This window comes from Temnothorax longispinosus, chromosome 3 (assembly GCF_030848805.1).
Source record: "Temnothorax longispinosus isolate EJ_2023e chromosome 3, Tlon_JGU_v1, whole genome shotgun sequence".
Lineage (NCBI taxonomy): Eukaryota > Metazoa > Arthropoda > Insecta > Hymenoptera > Formicidae > Temnothorax > Temnothorax longispinosus.
The window spans coordinates 18,880,901-18,901,080 of NC_092360.1; the positions used below are offsets into that span (position 1 = coordinate 18,880,901).

At 38.4% G+C, this 20,180-nt stretch overlaps 1 protein-coding gene across 13 annotated transcripts in view; it reads right to left on the bottom strand.

Moving 5' to 3' along the window:
- LOC139809751 (protein muscleblind) overlaps nt 1-20,180 on the bottom strand; it is a 404,286-nt gene that overhangs the window by 28,361 nt on the left and 355,745 nt on the right. For 8 of the 13 annotated variants that reach the window (XR_011731166.1, XR_011731167.1, XR_011731168.1 and 5 more), the window contains 2 exons: nt 18,375-18,560; nt 6,712-6,930 (listed from right to left, as the gene is read on the bottom strand). Coding sequence is in view for 5 of the 13 variants with exons in the window: in XM_071772902.1 (XP_071629003.1) it covers nt 6,712-6,930; nt 18,375-18,560 (405 nt within the window). In the remaining 8 variants the exon portion in view is untranslated. The remainder of the gene's footprint in view (nt 1-6,711; nt 6,931-18,374; nt 18,561-20,180) is intronic. The other 5 variants (XR_011731169.1, XR_011731171.1, XR_011731170.1 and 2 more) reach the window with 1 other exon arrangement.

Genomic DNA, 20,180 nt, shown 5'->3' on the forward strand with positions numbered 1-20,180 from the left:
GATAACGATCGTGTATCCGGTCAGCCATTTATATTATTTTAAAAAAATTTTTAAAGATACTTTTCTTCGTTGTAATAATCGTGTACGCATTTTAGTGTACAAAACTGCACTTTGTATCAAAACATGATGGATTTTCAATTATCGACAAGTCTCGAGAGAATTATCGGCGAGAGAACTCGCCTGACACATGTGTAGGCATTTGCTTATTAACGCGTTTTCCCTTGTGTACCGCGTTTATCGGTCTTTTACCGCATTACTCATTTGGAATGCGTGTAGCAACGCGACGACTCGCGGAACCCAAATTCCTACGAGACAGACACGAGTATAAACATCACCGATTAATAATAATGGCAATAATAATATAATGTTGCTGATGATGAGGATAATAATAATAATACTAATAATAATAATAATAATAATAATAATAATAATAATAATAATCAATAATAATAATAATAATAATAATCATAGCACGTTAGATAGGACCAATAGACGTAGCTGGCGTCAGCGTCAATCTGCGGGCTAATTGGCACTAATTCATTATTTGATCGATATTAAGGAGACAGACAGACAGAGAAGTGATACATCTATATATGGCGGAGCACGTTATCTATGGTGACTAAAAGAAAAGCGCAAAATTTTAACAATATTGGAAAATCAGAATCGAACATAGAGCGTAGGAAAGAGCACGTAGATAAAGGGACGCATACGAAAGAGAACCGGTCCCACTTCATCGTCCATCGACATCGGGCTTTCGGCTGGCGTTTCTGACTGCTGCAACACCTGCAATAATCGAGGCACTCTCTCGAAGTTGATTAGTTTTGCGTCTCTGCCTCTCATAATCTATATTTGTGTGTGGAAATTCATGTACAAGATATATACATATATATATACACACACACATACACACATATGTGATATAACTCTTTGGCTTCTACTTTTCTCTCTCGTTTTGCGTCAGCGTCCGGTCACCATTCGCTCTTCCCTTTCGGCGCTTCCCTTGCGAAACAGAGAGAGAGAGAGAGAGAGAGAGAGAGAGAGAGAGAGAGAGAGAGAGAGAGAGAGAGAGAAAAAGAGAAAAATTATATATATATATATATATATATATATATATATATATATATATATATATATATATATATATATAGTATAGAAGTAGGAAAAGTTACAGAGAAATGCGTGCAAGAGACTATGAGTGAAGCAAAAGAGGAGGGTCGTCTCTTAGGACCCGTACTTCTCGTCTTTCTATCTTTACAATACCTGAAAAATTTACGAAAGAGATATTAATTTAGTCAATTAATTTACACCATTTCTCGCGAACGTCCAAGTGAACGGTGTTCTCTTGTTCAAATCTTCTTATTTAAGAACTCGCTGTTGTCGTCGGCATCTTCTTTAGGGAACAGGATAACGGTGTGTCGTGGTCATATTTCTGGTATATGTCTGTATAATGTGTGTTTACATGTGTTTATGTGTGTGTGACGGTATGTGCATGCGCGTGTATATTTACATGTGCGACAAATGATCTTGTTCTGTACAGATCGAGAATGCGCGAGCTCGCGCACCTCGCACGTGTCGTATGCGGTTTCGGTGATAGATCTGCACTCTTACGTGCTTGGGAACTTCGTGTCGTACACTTGATAAACATTCAGGTATGGCGTACCAAATCCGAAGAGTGCATCACGTCGCGACGATGCGATTCAGCGTGGCCCTCGTTGGTATCAGACAATATACATCAAGGCTAATTACAGAATTCATTATGCAACTCGTCATATAAGATATTATTAAAATATTTCATATTGAAAGAATTTTATACTCGAGCGTACAAGCGATATTTGTATCAATTGAAATGACGGAAAATTTTTCTGTCATATGAGTTAATTCTTTACTAAAATGTAACTTATTGCTGAATAACGATTGTTATTAAATTTTAGCAAATATAATATATGCAATATATAATACTACTGTTCTTCTTTAAATCCCTGGATTATTAATTTCATAGGTCTTTAAGAGTGGCATATGTAGAAATTGTATCGAATTAAAAAATTAAAAAATTGCGATTTATATAAAAATTTTCCCGCGAGACGTCGTACCTTCGACGGGCCATCTGAAAAAGGGAATAAAGCGGAAAGAACTGGTAAAACAAACATTCCCCCCCCCCGCATCGCGGTCGTGTTTCGTTTTCTAAGAGATCCACGTCGGTCCGTAACCCCCGAGGCAAATTCGGACGGAGGTGATTCCGTCGGTACGCGGTATGCACCCTTGGGAAATTGAAAACCACTTTTAGAGAATGAGACTTCCCTGCCAACAAGCTGGTCTGCCGCAATCATCCATGTGAGACTTTTCTCCTCCATTGTGTCCGGGTGTGGCTGCAGGTCTTCCGCGCGACGTCGCTGAAAGTCTTTCTCGCTCTTTCTCTCTCTTTTATTCCTGCCTTCATTTTTCTCGAGTCGTTACTTTTCCGACTTTATTATCCCCCGGATAATGAATACGATCGTGTCCCGGAGACAAGTTCACGGATCGAAAACACGATGATTGAGTCTGCAGGAAACGGGGTATGTCCACCCCGCGCTGTTTACAAATACGTAATGACTGCGGGACGGCCGCCGTCTCAGTCGCACTTTGCACCAAACGCGTTCGCAAAAATAGTCCTGATCCAATCGATTATCCGTTCGTTAACCGGAACGAACTCGTTAGTTCAAACCCTCAACCTCCGACCCAATTTTTAGGACTGCGATTAATAATTTTTTTACTTGAAATAACAACAAGGATAATAAATGATAACGAAAGGGACAACATTTGATCGACCTACACGTGACTTTTCCAGTCAAGAGCGGTCGCAGGGCAATGACGGAAAAACGATCTCCTAATTTAGATCCTGCTTAATCGCGAGAGAGCGAGTACGCCACTGACAATTTCTCGCGTAATTCCGTGGCTGCGATTGTTACACGATCCTCTCGTGCTTGACGCTAATGTTATCGCGATCGCACGCGACTGCGAGAATTAAGAGAGACAGATTTGACAACGGAAGTGGACAAAGACATTTTATCGCCTGGCCCACACACCTCCCAACAAACCCGTCGTATCTGTTCCTTCTACTGTTTTTTTTTCGCTGTCATCTATGTATAAACGTATATCTTTCGGGGACTCTTAGTGTAGCGTTTTTGTGTGGGGCAGCAAAAACAGCAGCGGGGTTGATAGCCGGGTTTCGTGCAGCACAGCTTGTCAGCAGGGTGGTGTACGTGTCATTCGTAAGAGATATCTTTTCTCAACTACTCTTATTTACAAAAACGTGATCACGTTCCATTTCCATTTCCACGATTTTCCTTCATTTCAATCCAATTGGATCGGAAAATGCCTCGATTGATAGAGCATGTATAAATTATACGTAGTTCGTATATATGATATTGTATAAATATTAATAAAGTCATTGAACATTATACAATAAGACCTCTCATAAATGGCATAATTTCATATGATAATTTTGTGTATTGTCTAATTAAATTGCCAAATTTATAATCTTGTAATGTATTAATGATATACGTTTACATGTTAACTTTGGAATATCAAGCGAAATATATTAATTTACTAATAATTCAAAAAAGAAATCTTTAATGATATTTCTTTATTGAAAGGAAATGGAGCGTGCACATAGCTGCAAAAGTATTTGTAATTATTATGACCTAAGTACCGAACAGGTGATTGGTGTATTGCAACTAGTTCTTTGCACCTGGATAGCTGCGATAGGCTGCTAGAAAGAGAGAAATAGAACAGTGGTGTTTTGGTGATGTTAACAAGAATTTTGCCTCGTGTACTACTCACTACACACTACAGAAACGGCTGAACATCATACAGGAGATGTAAAATATGGACAAACACAAAAGCGACAAACATGGGACGAGACTTATACGATCGTTGGAAGAAAATCAAATGATAATAAGATGAAAGTAATTGCACTGTAAGAAAATTGGGAATTAATCGGGAAAATTCAGAGGTAAGGGAAAATATGTCGAAATAAACATCTCTATGGTAGTTATACAATAGGAGACGATGTCACGCTCCAGCTTTTGTATATTTCTTTTTTATAAAAGTAAAATGTACAAATTAAATGGACAAATGCGTTCGAAAATAACGCATTGTTATGGATTATATATAAATAAAGAAAATTATTGTTTAATATAATATCACATGTAGGATTATCATAGTACTGTGATGACTTTTAGTTAAATTTAATTAATAATCCACGTGTAATTTGCATGACAGATGTTATTAAATGATAGAGGTTCATCGTACTCCTAGCACAACTATCATATAATTCTAGCACTGCGCAACAATTGGCCAATATTATTGTTCTGTCTGCCTTCGCGCGCGATGATATCGTGTGTATATAAATATCCGTGATATAGATCGGCATTACATAGAACTCGATACGTGTTCAATAGCGTGTGAAGCACGTAAAGGGACTATTGCTATCAAGGGAGAAAACCGATGGCGTACATACTCGACGTAGATTGGCGAAAAGCAGCGCAGCAACGAAAAGCTTCTTTTGACGCAAAACTAGGAAACTGAAAGGGAGGGTGATGATAAACATGAAAGAAAAAAGAGAGAGAGAGATTGTGAGACAGAGAGATAGAGTAAGAGAAAAGGAACTACAGTTTTAGAGGTAAAGGAGGAACGAAAGATAGGAAGAAAACAGGGGTTGAGGTGTAGGAGGAAGAGGGAACAATGTGCGGTCGAGGGAAACATGCGTGCACTTCGAGTCTTTTGTTCTCCGTGGGCGACATCCTCGGCCTGCACAAAAGACTTTCCGAGAGTATCGCGAGAAGCGTATCGATATTCTCCTTTATCCGTTCGATTTCTCAAAACTTTTGAATTTTCGTCCGTTCAGGCGTATTTCTTGATAAAAAAAAGTACAGTGGGACCGTGATATAATCATAATACTCAAGCGATATATCATAATACTCAAGGGAGATAGACAGAAAGTGGAGATCAACGATGTGAGAGTATAAATGGAGCCAAAGCGATCAAGAAATTATGTACGAATAAAAAAAAGAAAAAATGGAGCAATTTCTTCCCAAGCTTGTTAGGTGGAAGCGCAATGTATTCTCTTAATTTTGTGCATTTATAGTTTCCGATTATTTCTTAAAGTGCAGGATGCTTGTGGCTGTCATATTCTTCAACAACGTTCTCGTTTGACACATTAAATATAAATTTAACGTAATATAATATCCTATAAAATTTAATTAATCGCAAATAATAAAATAATAAGAATTATGCAATACGAAACATATTTAATGATTTATTTAAATTAATTCATCTTTTTCCGATAACTAATAATAATTTATCTTTAGGTACGATATACTGAATCAATGTGCAACGCTACATTTATATCACGTTCCACACAGGACAATATTTAATTAATACATATTCTTTCAAATGAGATAATGAGATATAAATCCATTACATTACATTGAGTCACAAAGTACCCACACTTTAAGATAGAGATTTGATAAACCTAAATAACTCTTCTTAATGATAGAGATGCATTGCAACAACGGTGAAACCGCAATACACGTCTCCGTTTCATTTTCTCTTTAGGATAAGCGACATCAACACCACTGTACTTTATTATCGCAGCCCAACAGTGAAAAGGATAGAGCATCGAGCGGTACTTTATCCTTTTTGACATCGACCAATTTTCAGCGGAGAGATAATTAAAAAAAAAATATGAAAAAAGAGACGACACACTTGCATGAAGCACACGCCACATGGAACAATCTGCGGGGTCGAGGCTGGAAAGAGGCAGAAAGGCAGAAAAAGAAGAAAGTAGAAAGGAAAAAAAGATTATTAGTGTTCTGGTTGACCCATTAACATAAAGAACTTTTATAAAATATTTAATGTCATAACAGAGCTATACCGAGTAAAAAAATTTATAAAAATGGTTTTTTTCGTACATACCACGTTTTCATTTTTTCTACGTCAACATATAATGTAAATCTCAATAATATTTTCCTGTCAACATTTTCGTAAAATAAATTCTGTCACAAAAACTAGCAGGTTTTATAAAACCATTTATATTCATACTGATATTTTGTTTAATGGGACAATCGCTGACACAGAATATAGTGTCGGTGTTTTGACGCCAGGAACCATGCAACATCACGAAATATTTTTCTGGATAATGTTACATTAATATCTTGCTTTTATTTGTTACGTTATTATTCTATCTGTATAATAAAATAAAGTTCTGACGCAATTCACCGACCATTAAGATAGAGAAATGAAAATAGAACGGACAATTCGGATGTGTGATGAAGAAAAAATAAAAAGGAAATCCTCTGTATCGTTTAAAGACTCAGAGAGGATCTGATAGGTGAGATAGTGTGAACTTCGTTACCATGTAAAAAGGGAAATGCTGGACGAGGTACTCAAACAGTAGTCATTAGATTAGGAGAAATATTTGGAAAGGACAGAATAAAAGCGCAAACAAAAATGGGAGAAATAAACAAGAATTGAGAATAACAAAAAAGAAATAGTCATGAAAGTTACGTATCAAGAAAAAGTGAGAAATGAAAGAAGAAAATGTGAGAAATAAAAAAGTAGTAAAGAAAATAAAAAAGGAAGAGGTAGAAAAGGGTAGAAAGAAAGAGAAAGAAGAGAGAGAGAGAGAGAGAGAGAGAGAGAGAGAGAGAGAGAGAGAGAGAAATGCATTACCGCAATGCTAGCCCGAGATTGTGCGGCCTTAATGTGGGCTTGAAGGTGCAGAGGGGGGTGGAAATAGCGGCAGGGGTCCCGATTGCATCGGCCCTTGACAGCGTCCATGCAGACCGTCACAGAGCCGTCCTCGTTCGCCTGCACCGTCTCGAGGGGGTGCGCAAACCGGCACTCCGTCTCGCCGCGTTTGCACGCCCCGCGTTGAAACTCGCGACATACCTACAGCAAGAGCGAACACGCATGGCATGGCACTCTATCTATGTGGGCAAAGGGGGTTTGGGGGCTATAGGCTAGGGGCTGGCTGGCTTGGCAGGGTCCGGGGCACAAAAGTCAGAGAGAGAGAGAGAGAGAGAGACACAACAGAGAGACAGAGAGAAAGAGAGAGAGGGTCGTAGTTGTTGAGGGAGCAGCTCAGGATAATGGGTGAGGCGATTGTTCAAACGGTCGCTGGTTCTCCTCCGATTACGATCGTATGTCACACTGTTCGATGGTTTCTTGGAGCTAGATGGATAAGACAGATGGATATATACAGAGGGAGAAAAAAAAGTGAAACGGATGTTGTTTCTTAGTGATGAAAGAACGATGCCATTATATATGATATCATGATATCGTGATATCACAAATGAGAATGTCTCATTGATTTGTGTTAGACGTGCGTGCGGTGACGACGTCGAATTATATTAGACGAACTTCTTCGAGCAATCTTTGAAAGAACCTTATGTTTTTTAATGTGTTCCTATATTAATAATAAAACTTTAATTTTCTATGCTCTTTTCATATTATTTATATGGATAAGAAAATAAGTTTTCGTTTAAATTGCTTCTCGAAATACAAACGAACGTACCCAAAAGTCAAATGCTCGCAGTATGGATTTCATAATTTGTAAAGTTATGTGTTCGTAAATAGGTGCATTAAATTATAATAATTCGAAAGCAAAAAAATATACATTGTAGAGCTATTGCCAGTATTGTGACCGACGTAAACTTTTTTTTTTATAGATATGGCGTACGATGCACTTGACGGAAAAACTTCGCGAAGAGTCGTGTGTGAAAGGAGTTCCGGACTGACTCGAATAGGAAGTATAGCTGATATTGAATAGGAAGTAGAGATTTTTGTGAACAGCAGTACTAAGGAACATTGGCGCGTTACGGAATGGGATTTTTCTACTTTGGCGAGGACGAGCATTGGCCGTGGATACGCGTTGTGGAACATGCGAACACGCAAAAAGTCAATTAATGACTGGCTGGTAAAGTAAACAACTTCAAAGCGCCACTGCATCGTAATTTTACGGCGCCCTTAAAAGCCGCGTTTCTCTCCGTAAAAAAAATCCTCTTGTCGCGGATTAACTTTACTAGCGCGGAGCGTTAATTTATTAAACAAACAAGATCCTTTACGTCGCGGCGCATTCGTATTCATCGCGTAAGCTTGTATTTAAATTAGTTCAGCAGTTTACTTTAAAAGCAATTGAAATGAAATTCTAAAAATATTGCTAAGATGGATAAATTGCACATAATGCACATATATCGTTTATATTAAATAGATTTTCTAAAAACTGATTTACGCCACGTATAAAATAAATAATTTTTCAGAAAGAATATATTTATGGCTCTATCGTAAGTTTAATTTTTGCTATGAACGTTGAAATTAATATATTCAAGGTAAAAGTATGAGAATCTTGATAACGTGTATCCACAGTTGACACCTGGCCGCATAAAGACTACTGGCTAGGCTTTTAGTGTGTTTGGCAGCCACAGAGCTCGTGCCGAACCTGGCGATATACAGGCGGGACTACGTCGTTCTTTTTACACAAGATGGATGTATACAGTGAGGCAATAAGATATGCGTAAAGAGGAGAGAAAGAAGGTAGGGCGGGTAAAGAATCAAACATAGAAAAAGAGAAAGATAGAGAGAGAGAGAGAGAGAGAGAGAAAGTATTGAAATGAGAGTGAGAGTAGAGTAACGTGTAGCTAGCAATTGGATCGAGTGATGCGAAAGAGCGTTCCGTTTGTGGACTTCGGGTCTGTTTCGGGGGAGGCGTTAAAAAGAGCCAACCTGACATTTCTTCCTAGTAGTTCTTCCTTTTTCTTTCTGGCCGTTGGTACGCTACCCTAGATGCTTCTTGACACTTACAATTAGCTTCGAGTTTCTATATTCGGTTTTCTATCGCGTCTTCATCACGGTTCTCTCGCTGTGTGTACCTTTTGTCTTAGTGGAAAGAATATCTTTAGCAAAAAATAGTTTGTTTACGAACAGATACACACGTACACGATATCCGACGTAACGTTCGTAAGAATCACCCTTATATACGTGAACGCGCGAGTACTTTTTGTCGGGAATGGACGGAGGGCCCGCGACGCGGCCGACCGACTCGTATTACCGGGCTAATTTTAGCGCGTCAGCGCGAGAGACTGGTGCTTACCAACGCCCAGAAAAGGGAGAAATTAGATCACTCTACTCTCTACTAATGGAGCTAAAATACCGTGTTCAAATCTGTCAAAGAGACGTAGCACGCCGTTACTCGGTGCACCCTCGCCCCGCCCAATAAGGTCGAAGGGACACGGGGTCTGTGGATGGCAGTCGGGGAGGACAAGGAGTAATAATAAATGCCTCCACGAGCATCCTCCGGTGTATTATCAATCGGGTTAATACACGCATGTGTTAAAGGAAATTCTGCACATGCATGACGTACCATTCCCTGTTCATTTTCGCCGCGCCTCCCATCGAGAGAAGTAGGAAGTCGAATAAGACCTCGAATGGTACTTGGCAGATTCTTCTTAAAAATTTAAGCAATTGTCCAGACCATTAGGAGAAAAAAAATCGATACAAATGTCAACAAATTTCGTCGCAAAATAAAATTGATAAAAAAATATTCGTTAATGCAATCAACTATAATTGCATATTTCCAGATATCATTGCGGTGTCGGAACGAAAATCTACTTCTCTCAAAATATGAGACTCAGAGCATTCTAGAGTACCATGCACATTATAATTTTGAAATCTACACGTTGAAGCGCTATTCATCAATAAGTACAGAGCACTATTCATTAGTTGTTTCCTGATCAAATTCTTTTCTTTTTTTTTCTTTTTTATCGGATAAATCTACCTCCATGTGCAGGCATTGCGCTCGTACATGGGACATTTGCGCTCAATGGCAGCGCAAGCGGGATAATAAGCGTAATAGCGCATCACGAGCGTTACTTCCGCGCGCGCCACGCGGAGTGCCGCTCGCTATGTTTGCTTTACTTTCGCGCCTGCCTTGTTCGAGCGTGTTAATTCGAGTGCACGCATTCGAGCGCTCGAGTGCGAACCGCGGGTTAAAGTGCGCGCTTTCGGCAAGCTGGAAAGCTCGTTAGGAAACGTACACGTATACATAGACAGTAAACGGTTAACGAGAGAGAGAGAAAGAGAGACACGCACGCACGCACGCACGAACACGCACACATACACACACACACACACACACACTCACACATACATACGCTCTGCATACACATATGCAGACGACACATGAGCCGCGTGCAGAGACATAAGACACAGATGGCTTTGTGTGGGTAGCTACAGAGAAAGAAAATGTATATAAGTGCGTGTACGTGGGTGCGTATTGTACGTGTGTGCGTGTGTGCGGTATCGCAAATTGTTGCGAGACAGATAGTGTAGTTGACACCGCGACTAAAGTGAGAGACAGGTGCGACGAATGGTCCTTTTGAGCTTCTAATTAACAACGCGCGGTCGGCAAGTGGCGCGCAACGCGCGAGAGAATCAATTTCAAGTAACACTCGTAAATTTTCGCCCGAGGAAAATTACATCGGCGACAAACGCGATATGCCCTTGCTCGAACGAGAGTGATATTTCAAGCGAATGAAATCTTGGTGTTGTGCGTCGAGAAAGATTATTATTGTTTAACGTATATTCTGTCACGCAGAACGACATAGTATACTCGCAAACGTCCCCCCTTAATATAATAGCAAAATATTCCAGGATTTAATTAATTATTCCATCATTTAATGTTTATTAAAAAATAATAATAATAAATATTGGAAAAATTTCCTCCGCTTGCTCGCATTATCGTCCTATAAATTAAATCGTTCTAAATTCAATTTTTTAACTTGCTACATGTTACTGCTACTCTTCGTGATAATCCTATAATCAACTCTCGACAGAGAGACTGATCGATTCGGCATTATCTCAAAATGTCTTTCAAACGAACCATCGCGCAGAAATTATTCAATTTGTCGCTATAGAAATCACGTCCTTCGTATGTACACGTATGCGTAAACAATAATTGAAATATGCATATCTGCAATGTGCACCAGTTACTACGCATTCTATATAACCCGCGCCTCGTATATCCCACACTCATTCATAAATCTGTATTTTACTGAAAATTTTCTATCAGAAATTTTTCTAAAACGCGTGAGAGAAGCAGTGTGAAAAGCAGCATTAACAAAAACCTAGTAGCGACGATAGCGTCGCGTGCATCGTTCTTTACAAGAAATTCGATATGAAGTATCGCCTTGTTAGCAGCCATAAGACGTGAAAAGAAACTTGCTATATTGCACAAGCATACATGTAACACTACAGCAGTTGCAGAAAAAAATCACGAAAAGAAAGAAACTTAAAGTCGTGAGGAACTGTGTTGTGCTTCGATGTGTCTGTGTCTGTGTGTGTCTTGTGTGTGTTGGATGCATGTTCATTTAAAGTGTATGCGGGTGTTTGTATACGTGTCCACATATGACTGTTTGTTGTAGATAAATATGTTATATATGTAAATATATATATGCGAATAATGCGGCAATAAATATCAAAAATTCATGCGATCGCATAATGTAAAGCACCTCCTCCTAGCTGTAAAAGTAAACACTTAAATCGCTGCTGATGTATACGACAATTAATAGAATTAGTAAATAAGTAATGTGTTTGCGAGATTGCGAAAGAACAGAAATCATAAGGTACTCTGGCGCTGAAAAATGAGAGACACATGTATATATATATATATGTGGGTATATCGCAGCACACTTGTCAAATTCATATATATATAGAAATGTATATATAGATATATACATATATATATAGAGAGAGAGTCGCAACAAATTATATATTGCCGAGATACATAAGGCTGTACAAAAAGCTGTAAAGAGCGCATTAGCTTTGTGCAATTACGCTGGGCTGGCCGTGCACGCCGATTGCCGCGAGATGCGAAAACACCGGTGACGACGCGAGGGTTTTCTCGCATTTATATGAAACAAGAGTCAAACCACTGAACAAAGTTAAGACCGCTAGAAACATGCGTTTCTCTTCTTCCGCGCGAACAAAGCCGGCGTTCGCGCGCCGACATCGGGGCATCGGCGTGACGGGGTCGGCTAGCCAACGAAAATAAATGTATGCGTGTGTTACTACTTAACAACGGAAACCAAATCATTGAGACGCAAGAGAAAACAAAATTCGCAGAGAATGGGAGGGCGAAAAAAGTCGCGCTGATTTTGGCGGTAAAAAAAAGGAAATAGAACAGAGGAACCACTTTAAGTTAAGTGCCGGCCTGTGAAAAAGAAACGATATGATATGTATACACAAAACACAGTATCAGCTGCTTTTCCGTTTGTCGGAGTATGAGTATGCCAGTGAGCATATGGAGCAAGAGTTCGTTAACATCGAATAAAAACAATTGAAATTAATGAACATCACTACTCTTCATTCACTAAAGTCATTCGCTACTACATATCGTGAATTATGTTACCGTATTGCTTTCTACACTTCCCTGATTGGTCAAGTTTTTCGCGGCGCAAAAGCAGACGCGATTATCTTCCAAATATGAGAAATAAATGTCATTAAAAAAAAAAATTGACGGCGGTAATGTAAAATCTTGAAGAAAAAACTAATAAATAATAAAAAAAATTTGTTTTCAACGTTGCGATTGTTCACTAAAGCTCGTATCAAACTACGGATTGGGATTGAGATTAGATTGAAATTTGACCAATCAGAGCAAAGTTCACTAAACTTGAGATCAATTTTCTCTATTCTGATTGATTAAATTTCAATCCAATCTCAATTCCAATCCATAGTCTGATATGGACTTTATTAGAGCAACTTTGGCCAATCAAGGTTAAAAATATTATGTACTAAACAGCGAAAATCCAAACGTGTTTATATCGATATTAATAACATTATATATAAACAGGCAGCAAGCAATTAATTCAAAGAGCATTAATAACATATCGTCCGGGGAAGATATAAGATCTAGCGATCTTTTTTTTTTCTCGCAGGTGCAAAGGTCAAGGAAGTGAGGAGGAGTTGAGATGTCGAAAAAGGATGAATCTCGGAACGAAATAGGCGAACTTCAATGTCATCGTCGATGTGGACAGGGATTAGCAATGGACATAACGGAATATTCTCGCGAGAGGCGTTTTATACGCAGATTACTTGACTGATAGCCGATTATTAGCACAGTTCCGATCGAGTATCCTGTTTCTGAATACGCAAGAAACTATTTCTCATTTGCAAGCGGAGTGCACTACAAAAGAAAGTTTATATTTCTCAAACAGAAAAAGAAAAAAGAGTGATATACAGTTCTGGGCATACTTCGCGCAAATTCGTTCAACCAAAAGAGCAAAGGCAATGAAAAAAAATAATGATAATGAGTAAAGAAAAATACAAGACTAAGGTAAGACATACAAAGCACACAAACTTTTTTGGTCATTAAGTGAAACTTGTAAGAATCAATAAACAGTCTATGCATCGTTTCCAGTTTCAATTATATTTCTTTTATTTGAATTCATCATCAATAAATTTCACGTGACCCGAACTCAGTGCAAGTCATCGTAGTACATCACAAATAGGTATTGTTATGATTACTAATTATCATCGTTATTGTATGTTACCAAATATTATAATAAGTGTTACCGTAAGACCAATCGTAATTAGTTAATAAATCGATCGTATATTTCCGACTTCTATCTGCAATATTTAATTAAACGACATTACATTGTGTATATTCTTACTCTTTTTCGTAAACGTTTTCTTTACTTAATCGTAAATACGTGAAATCGATCATATATTATCTCGGGATAGGGGGGATAGAGAGGGTGCTATCGTTCTCACTATGGTGATGAAAGATGAAAGACGAGGAAGGAGGAGGGGTAGATTGGTGTAAGGGTACGATGTATATAATTATAAAACTGATAAAAAGAGAATCTCGAGATTTTTCATATTGCTAATTCGCGCCGAAATAATACTTTGTATTTCGCCCAGGCTGGAAATTCTGATGCGAGCGCAAAATTAGTTTTCGCCTATCGCCTAGTTTAAGAACGGTCGGTCGAGCTTGTGTAATATCGATCGCCTATAATCGATATATATTTAAAAAAAGAAGAACACTAGATTGTATTGTATTGTATTGTATTATGTTATATAGTGTCTTTTTCAAATGCAATACAAAAGAATCGCGATCGAATCTGTTGCAGTGAATTCAAATGAGGGTAGCGAAGTTACACTTCCCTTCGATTTTATGCTCTACCGGTTTCTGCGCGATACAAAATACAATTAATTAATTAATTAATTTGTTAACCTACCTACTATGTACACATATATCACTATGTGCGTATGCATGGATGGACCGGCGCGTGTAAGCGTCATGTATCTGTATATAATTCTGCATACGTACATATATTTAGATTTCCGAACGCTACGAAGCGCTCTGCGTTGCAAAAAGTCACATTTTGCTCACGTTACTCAAGTGCAAATGGCTCGCAAGAGATCTGCGAGATCTCCCGTTTTCGTTGACTCTCCCGATTAACATAATACTAACAGCCGTGATGATAATTATATTGGAATAATAATCACATACACAGACACGACATACAAATACGTAAATAATAAAATCAAACCAAATTGAATCGACACGGCTATACAGTAGGTATCCTCGATTTTCCTTTCATATGTTCTCTTCTCTAAATAATTGCGAATTCTTTAAATTTCAATGCGCCGTAATTGCCATCCTTCGTTTTGCCTTCGACTACTGGGTGTTAACAATAGAATGGCTAAATCTATTATGTTATCGAGCACGTTTTTAAGACGTGTCATAATTATCTAAATTACATTCTTTTTTCGAATCATTTTTTATTATCAGTAGAATGATCCGATATATCATTTTAATACCATTTCGAAAAAGTGCTCTTTTTTTTATTGACACTTTTTAGAAGAAGATAAATTATGAAAAAGCGTAACATTTGGGAAACAGTTCTAACTCTTTTTTCGTATGCAAAACTGATATCTAGACAGACTTATTTGTTGTAAACAGAATTTAGCCGTTCTAATGTTTGTGACCTTTTCTCTTTCAAATTTTACCTCTAAATATTGAAAAAGATATTTAAATGTTTCCTTCCTTATACGTAGCGCTCAATAATTTTTGATAATATAATTTACGTAAGTTTTTGAATTTACTTTATAAGTTTTTAATTCGTTGCTATTTGGTTATACTAGGCATCAAGATTATCGAGTCGTGACGGAGCTACCATCTCCCCCAAAAGCGTTTAGCTTTTATCGGAATGTAAAATATAAATTTAGTTTATTCTTTAATTCAAATCTTCCCAATATGACCGTTGTATGACCATGTTGGGAACGAGTGGGTTAAATTCACCCTCTACGACAAGTATAGTTCCGTATAGTTCATTATTTGCGAGTTGAATTCGCCAAGATGCACCCCGCAAATGAATCAGCGCGAGTTTTCGCGCCGAACTAGCGTTGCTATTTCGATTTTGCTCGTTCCCCCTCGTCTTGAAGAGAGCTCGCGCACAGAAGAACTGCCCCGTGAAAACTCATTCGCAAAACCTGTTAATTTCGCGAGTGCCGTCGAGCAAAAACGGGTAAAGAGGCGATGACGGCTCCGGGGAAATCTGCGAACTCGCGCATTAGAAAATTCCAGGTGCATGCGGATGCGAAGTTTCACAGGGCGATCTTGTTATTGTTTCTGAAACGCTTCTCTCGCGCTATCCAACTGGAGGCCCGCGTACCGAAGGCTTGAGACGATATTGCACGATCGTACCTCGGATCTCTACCGAGTGCGCTTTGCACAAATCGCAGTCTAATTCAGGAAAGCTTCAGCCGTTCTTCCCGAAGTACTTACAGAAGTACGATATTAATATTACTCTACGCCAACCTATATTTGGAGGGGTAAGGTAAAAGCCATAGTAGTGTAAGTCAAATTTTTTAAGATATTGACGTGTGCATAGATGCAATTTATATATTATATTGTATAGATTGCAACTATTGCACACGAGTCAATATTTTAAAAAATTTGACTGACACCACTATGGCTTTTACCCCTCCATTTATTCCTAAATATCTTTGTAACATGTATATCTTCTAGAGGAAATAATTAATTCAAGAAACGGGCGTATTTGATAGAAGTGACAGAATTTCAATGTAATCGTCAAAACAACCTTCTAAGAAATAATTGCGTTGCAATCGTGACTGCAACGGTGTGAACCGATACAGAAAATAAAACGAATACATCTTCATTTGCGTCGCTCGGTGACGACGTTTTGATGACTCGAAAAAACCAGCGATAACGCGCGGCAAAAATAACTTTGATGATCGTTCATCCTAATTTTCGGTTTTTTTCGTACGATAGGTATATTAAAAGTGCCGATGATCGTCGCATGTTAAGTCCCTTGCACAATAGGCGATAGCGACAGCGATAAAGTTGCTGACAAAGGTATAGCTTTGTCGGCAATCTTGTCGCTGTCACTATCGCCTATTGTGCAAGGGGCTTTATCATTAATATAACAACAAATCATTCTGATTTATCTTGTAACTGATAATCAAATATACATAAAAAATATATATAAAACAAAAATGATCTGAAAAGAAATATTTAACGAGTTTTTCATAAAATGTAACATATGGATAATTAGATAAATACTAATAGCTATTAAACATTAGTAACTGTTTTTTAAATCTAACAAACACATTAACTAAGAGATTCTAACTTGTCCAACTATAGGTACAAATGTTTTTTTAAAAAAGATATTAGGTCAAAGATTTCTCAAAATAAAAATGTGTAGTAATGTAATCATCATGACAATTTATCAGCTTCGTATAAAGCAACGTATAAATATCATGAGTCATACAAATCGAGGTAAGTTTAAAAAAAAAACGCTCGTAACGCGAGAATTTAAGTTTTCAAATCAGTCGCACATTTGCAAATCCATCTACTTCTATCAATCAGCCATATATTCTGGTCTATATAAGTTAATCATAATTATTCATCACGTTTCATCGTTGCCATTATAGTTATCTGACTTAGGAATTTACATACTCTCGATACTTTTAGACCTTTGTGTCGCTCACGATCCGTAGGAATCTATTGTATCTCTATGCGCGATATCTTAAGTTAGATCTGCTTTGTCGCCATATCTTACCTAGATACCGATATATTACCGCTCGTCATTGCATCGTTTTATCTCCAGCCACCGTATCGCACTACAAAATATATCGCACAAAATCTTTTGTCGCTCTCGCAATTTAATTTCTCTTCTCTCGCTGCTCGTCGCTTTCAAGCTTGCTCCGTTTTTTCATATAGAATTCACTGTACGACCTCTATATTTATCTATTGCAAATTATTCGCCAAAATATCAACTACACGGGATTAATCGCTATCAGTCGCTGCTACGATTGATTTTGGGTCGCGGAGCCGTCCTTGAAATCGTATCGTTCGCTAATCACCGACTACAGTTGCTAATATCTCGAGGCTACCATCTCTCTATCGTTAAGATACATAATCTCTCTTCGCGGTCGAACACGTGACATTAATTGAGAGAAAAGGGTGAGCGTATAGAAATATATAGTTTTTCCCGTTATAGCCCTTATAGTGTTCGTTATGTGTTCTCTCAAAATAAATTTCGATTTCCAGCCCAGGATCCATCCGGTACTACCGTCACTATCGATCGCTGTGTCGCGCGACGAACGTAAGCCATCCGGCTCGGGTAATCAGATCGCCTTATGGATCCGCATGGCGTAAATTACTGTAATTAGCAACGCGCGCGTCTATAACCCGCCTGCGAAATCAGGATATTCTCGGTGCCCGCTGCAATTTCATCCGTTGTCATCGTTACGCTCTAATCACCACGGGCGTTCCGTTACGCCCCGGCTGATTAATCCACCCGACGTGTTTTACGCTTATGTGAGAAAAAATAGGGAGGGAAGAAAAACCTAAAGAGAGAAGGGGGGAGGAAAAATGAGGGGACGAAAAAGAAATAACGCGTTGGCGCGGCGTCGATCTGTCTCGTCGAACATTCGAAACGTTCGAAACGTCATCGACACTCTCGGTGTCGAATCGAGTCTAAAAGTCTACACGTCTCGGAGCCTCTCTAGTAATACGCGTGAACGTAAATGAGGTTGTGAATGGGATGATGATGGGCATGGGGGTTGTGCAGAGGGGTGCACAGGGACGTCGTTGTAATGGTGGTAGGGGATGGTGGATGATTGACAGATTGCATCGTGGATACGGGCGACACCTGATTGGGGGGACCGGCCGGCACTTGGTACACGGTACTGGGCGCGGCCATCGGGCACCTTGAGGCCCCGGCTGCGCCGTGTTGGGCCCCATGCTGTTGTTGTTGTTGTTGCTGTTGTTGTTGTTGTTGTTGAATGTAGTTTGGTGGTAGACATACCTCGAGGCGGTCGGTACGTGGCATCTTCTGCGGCATCGCCACTGTCTGCGGCACCACGCCGAGTGGACTGCCGACGCCCGTTGGGTCCGCCGGGCCCATTATCGCCGGCATTATCGGGCTGGGCGCGAAATACGGGCTGTACGTATTGCCAACCTGCGGCATACCGGTCAGGTACGGATTCGTCGCCTGCGAAAACACACCCGGAAGATATCCAGGTAATACGGATTAGAACACACCTGGCCCCCGCCTTCGCTTCACGCGTTTTTTCGATTTTGTGCGCGTCGCGACGCGCGCGATTTCGAGATTGAAACGCCATTGAAACGCGTGCTTTATACCTAAGTATTAACGTTAACGGTAGATAAAAGCCGAAAACACATGATTTCTCTTTACATCAAGTTGGTTGATCGTTCCCGAGTTGATTTGATTGAAAATTGCAATACAGCCACATTTTTAAATTATTTACAATAATTTCACAAAAAGCGCATTGTTTTCTTTAATTCAACAATTCTCAATAAATTCCTGGAAATCACATAAATGTTGCGAGATATTACATTAAACATGTAATCAGAGAAAGATAAATATAAATCAGAGAAGATCAAATGTAATCAATAAATAATTACATTTAACAAGAATGCAATCGGGATCTGCTCTATCTTCATAATATATTACATGTTGATGAATGTACATCTATTTCACAATTTAGACAATAATTACGATTGACTGTATGGCAAATTTTGATTGTAAATAATTTAAGAATGTGTAACTGTTTTCGAAAAAAGAGTTTCTTAATCAAATCATTTTAGAATAAGCAGTTTTTAACTTTTCCAACAAGAAATTAATGTTTTCCAGTTTGTACCACCAATTACCCCAAATATACTCGATCCGTATATGCAATCTACCATTTCTGAATGTCCGTGTAAATTCTGCTTCAAGGTGCATTAAAGCTTTGCGAGCAACGCTCTCCGATATTTATCAACCATAAGACGTGCAATATACATCGCTTGGTTTACGAGCCATCGCCGTGCTCGCTTCAATTTCGGATAAATAAGCAATATCGTTAATATCTGGTGTAATAACAACGTGTAATGAAGGAAAATTATATATTAATACATTGCCGAGAAGAAACTAATACACGGCGTTCTTGAGTTGCTTAATATTTATACGGAAAATTCTGGAAATTTGGAACAAATAATATACACAAAAAATTTATATCAAAAATATGTATAATATAATAACAATTAAATTCAAATCTGACTAATCAATAGATTTTAACACGATAAGAAGATATATAAGATGTAAAAATCATATATTTTGTCTCGATTTATCTTGAACAATTTCTGTAAATAACATTATTATTAGAATTAGAAATTAAAATTAATTTTACTTTTTTCCCCTAAAAGTAAAAAATATCAAGTTTTTAAAATATTATTGTAGTTTACGACAGAATCAAATAAAATCCTCTCAGTAAAGTGCACATGAACTTAGTGCGAATAATTACCCTTATATCTAAAATTATACTTTAGTTGTAATTGTCATTTTATATCTCAAAATTATTTTGATATAAAAACTCAATAAATAAATTCATTAAAACGGATTTTTGGAGAAGAAACTTTTAAAAAAGTTCTACAATAATATATAAAAGGGTTCGAGGTGGTAAACCTGAAAAACGTGCCAAAGACGAGAATCTGCAAAGAAAAGGCGTCTCATTTACGGATCTCGCAAAGCCTTAATCGTCCTTTTTCTCTTCTCTCGTGCCCTCCCCTTCACTTTTAACGACAAGCGTACGATCCCACACGAAGCGTTTGG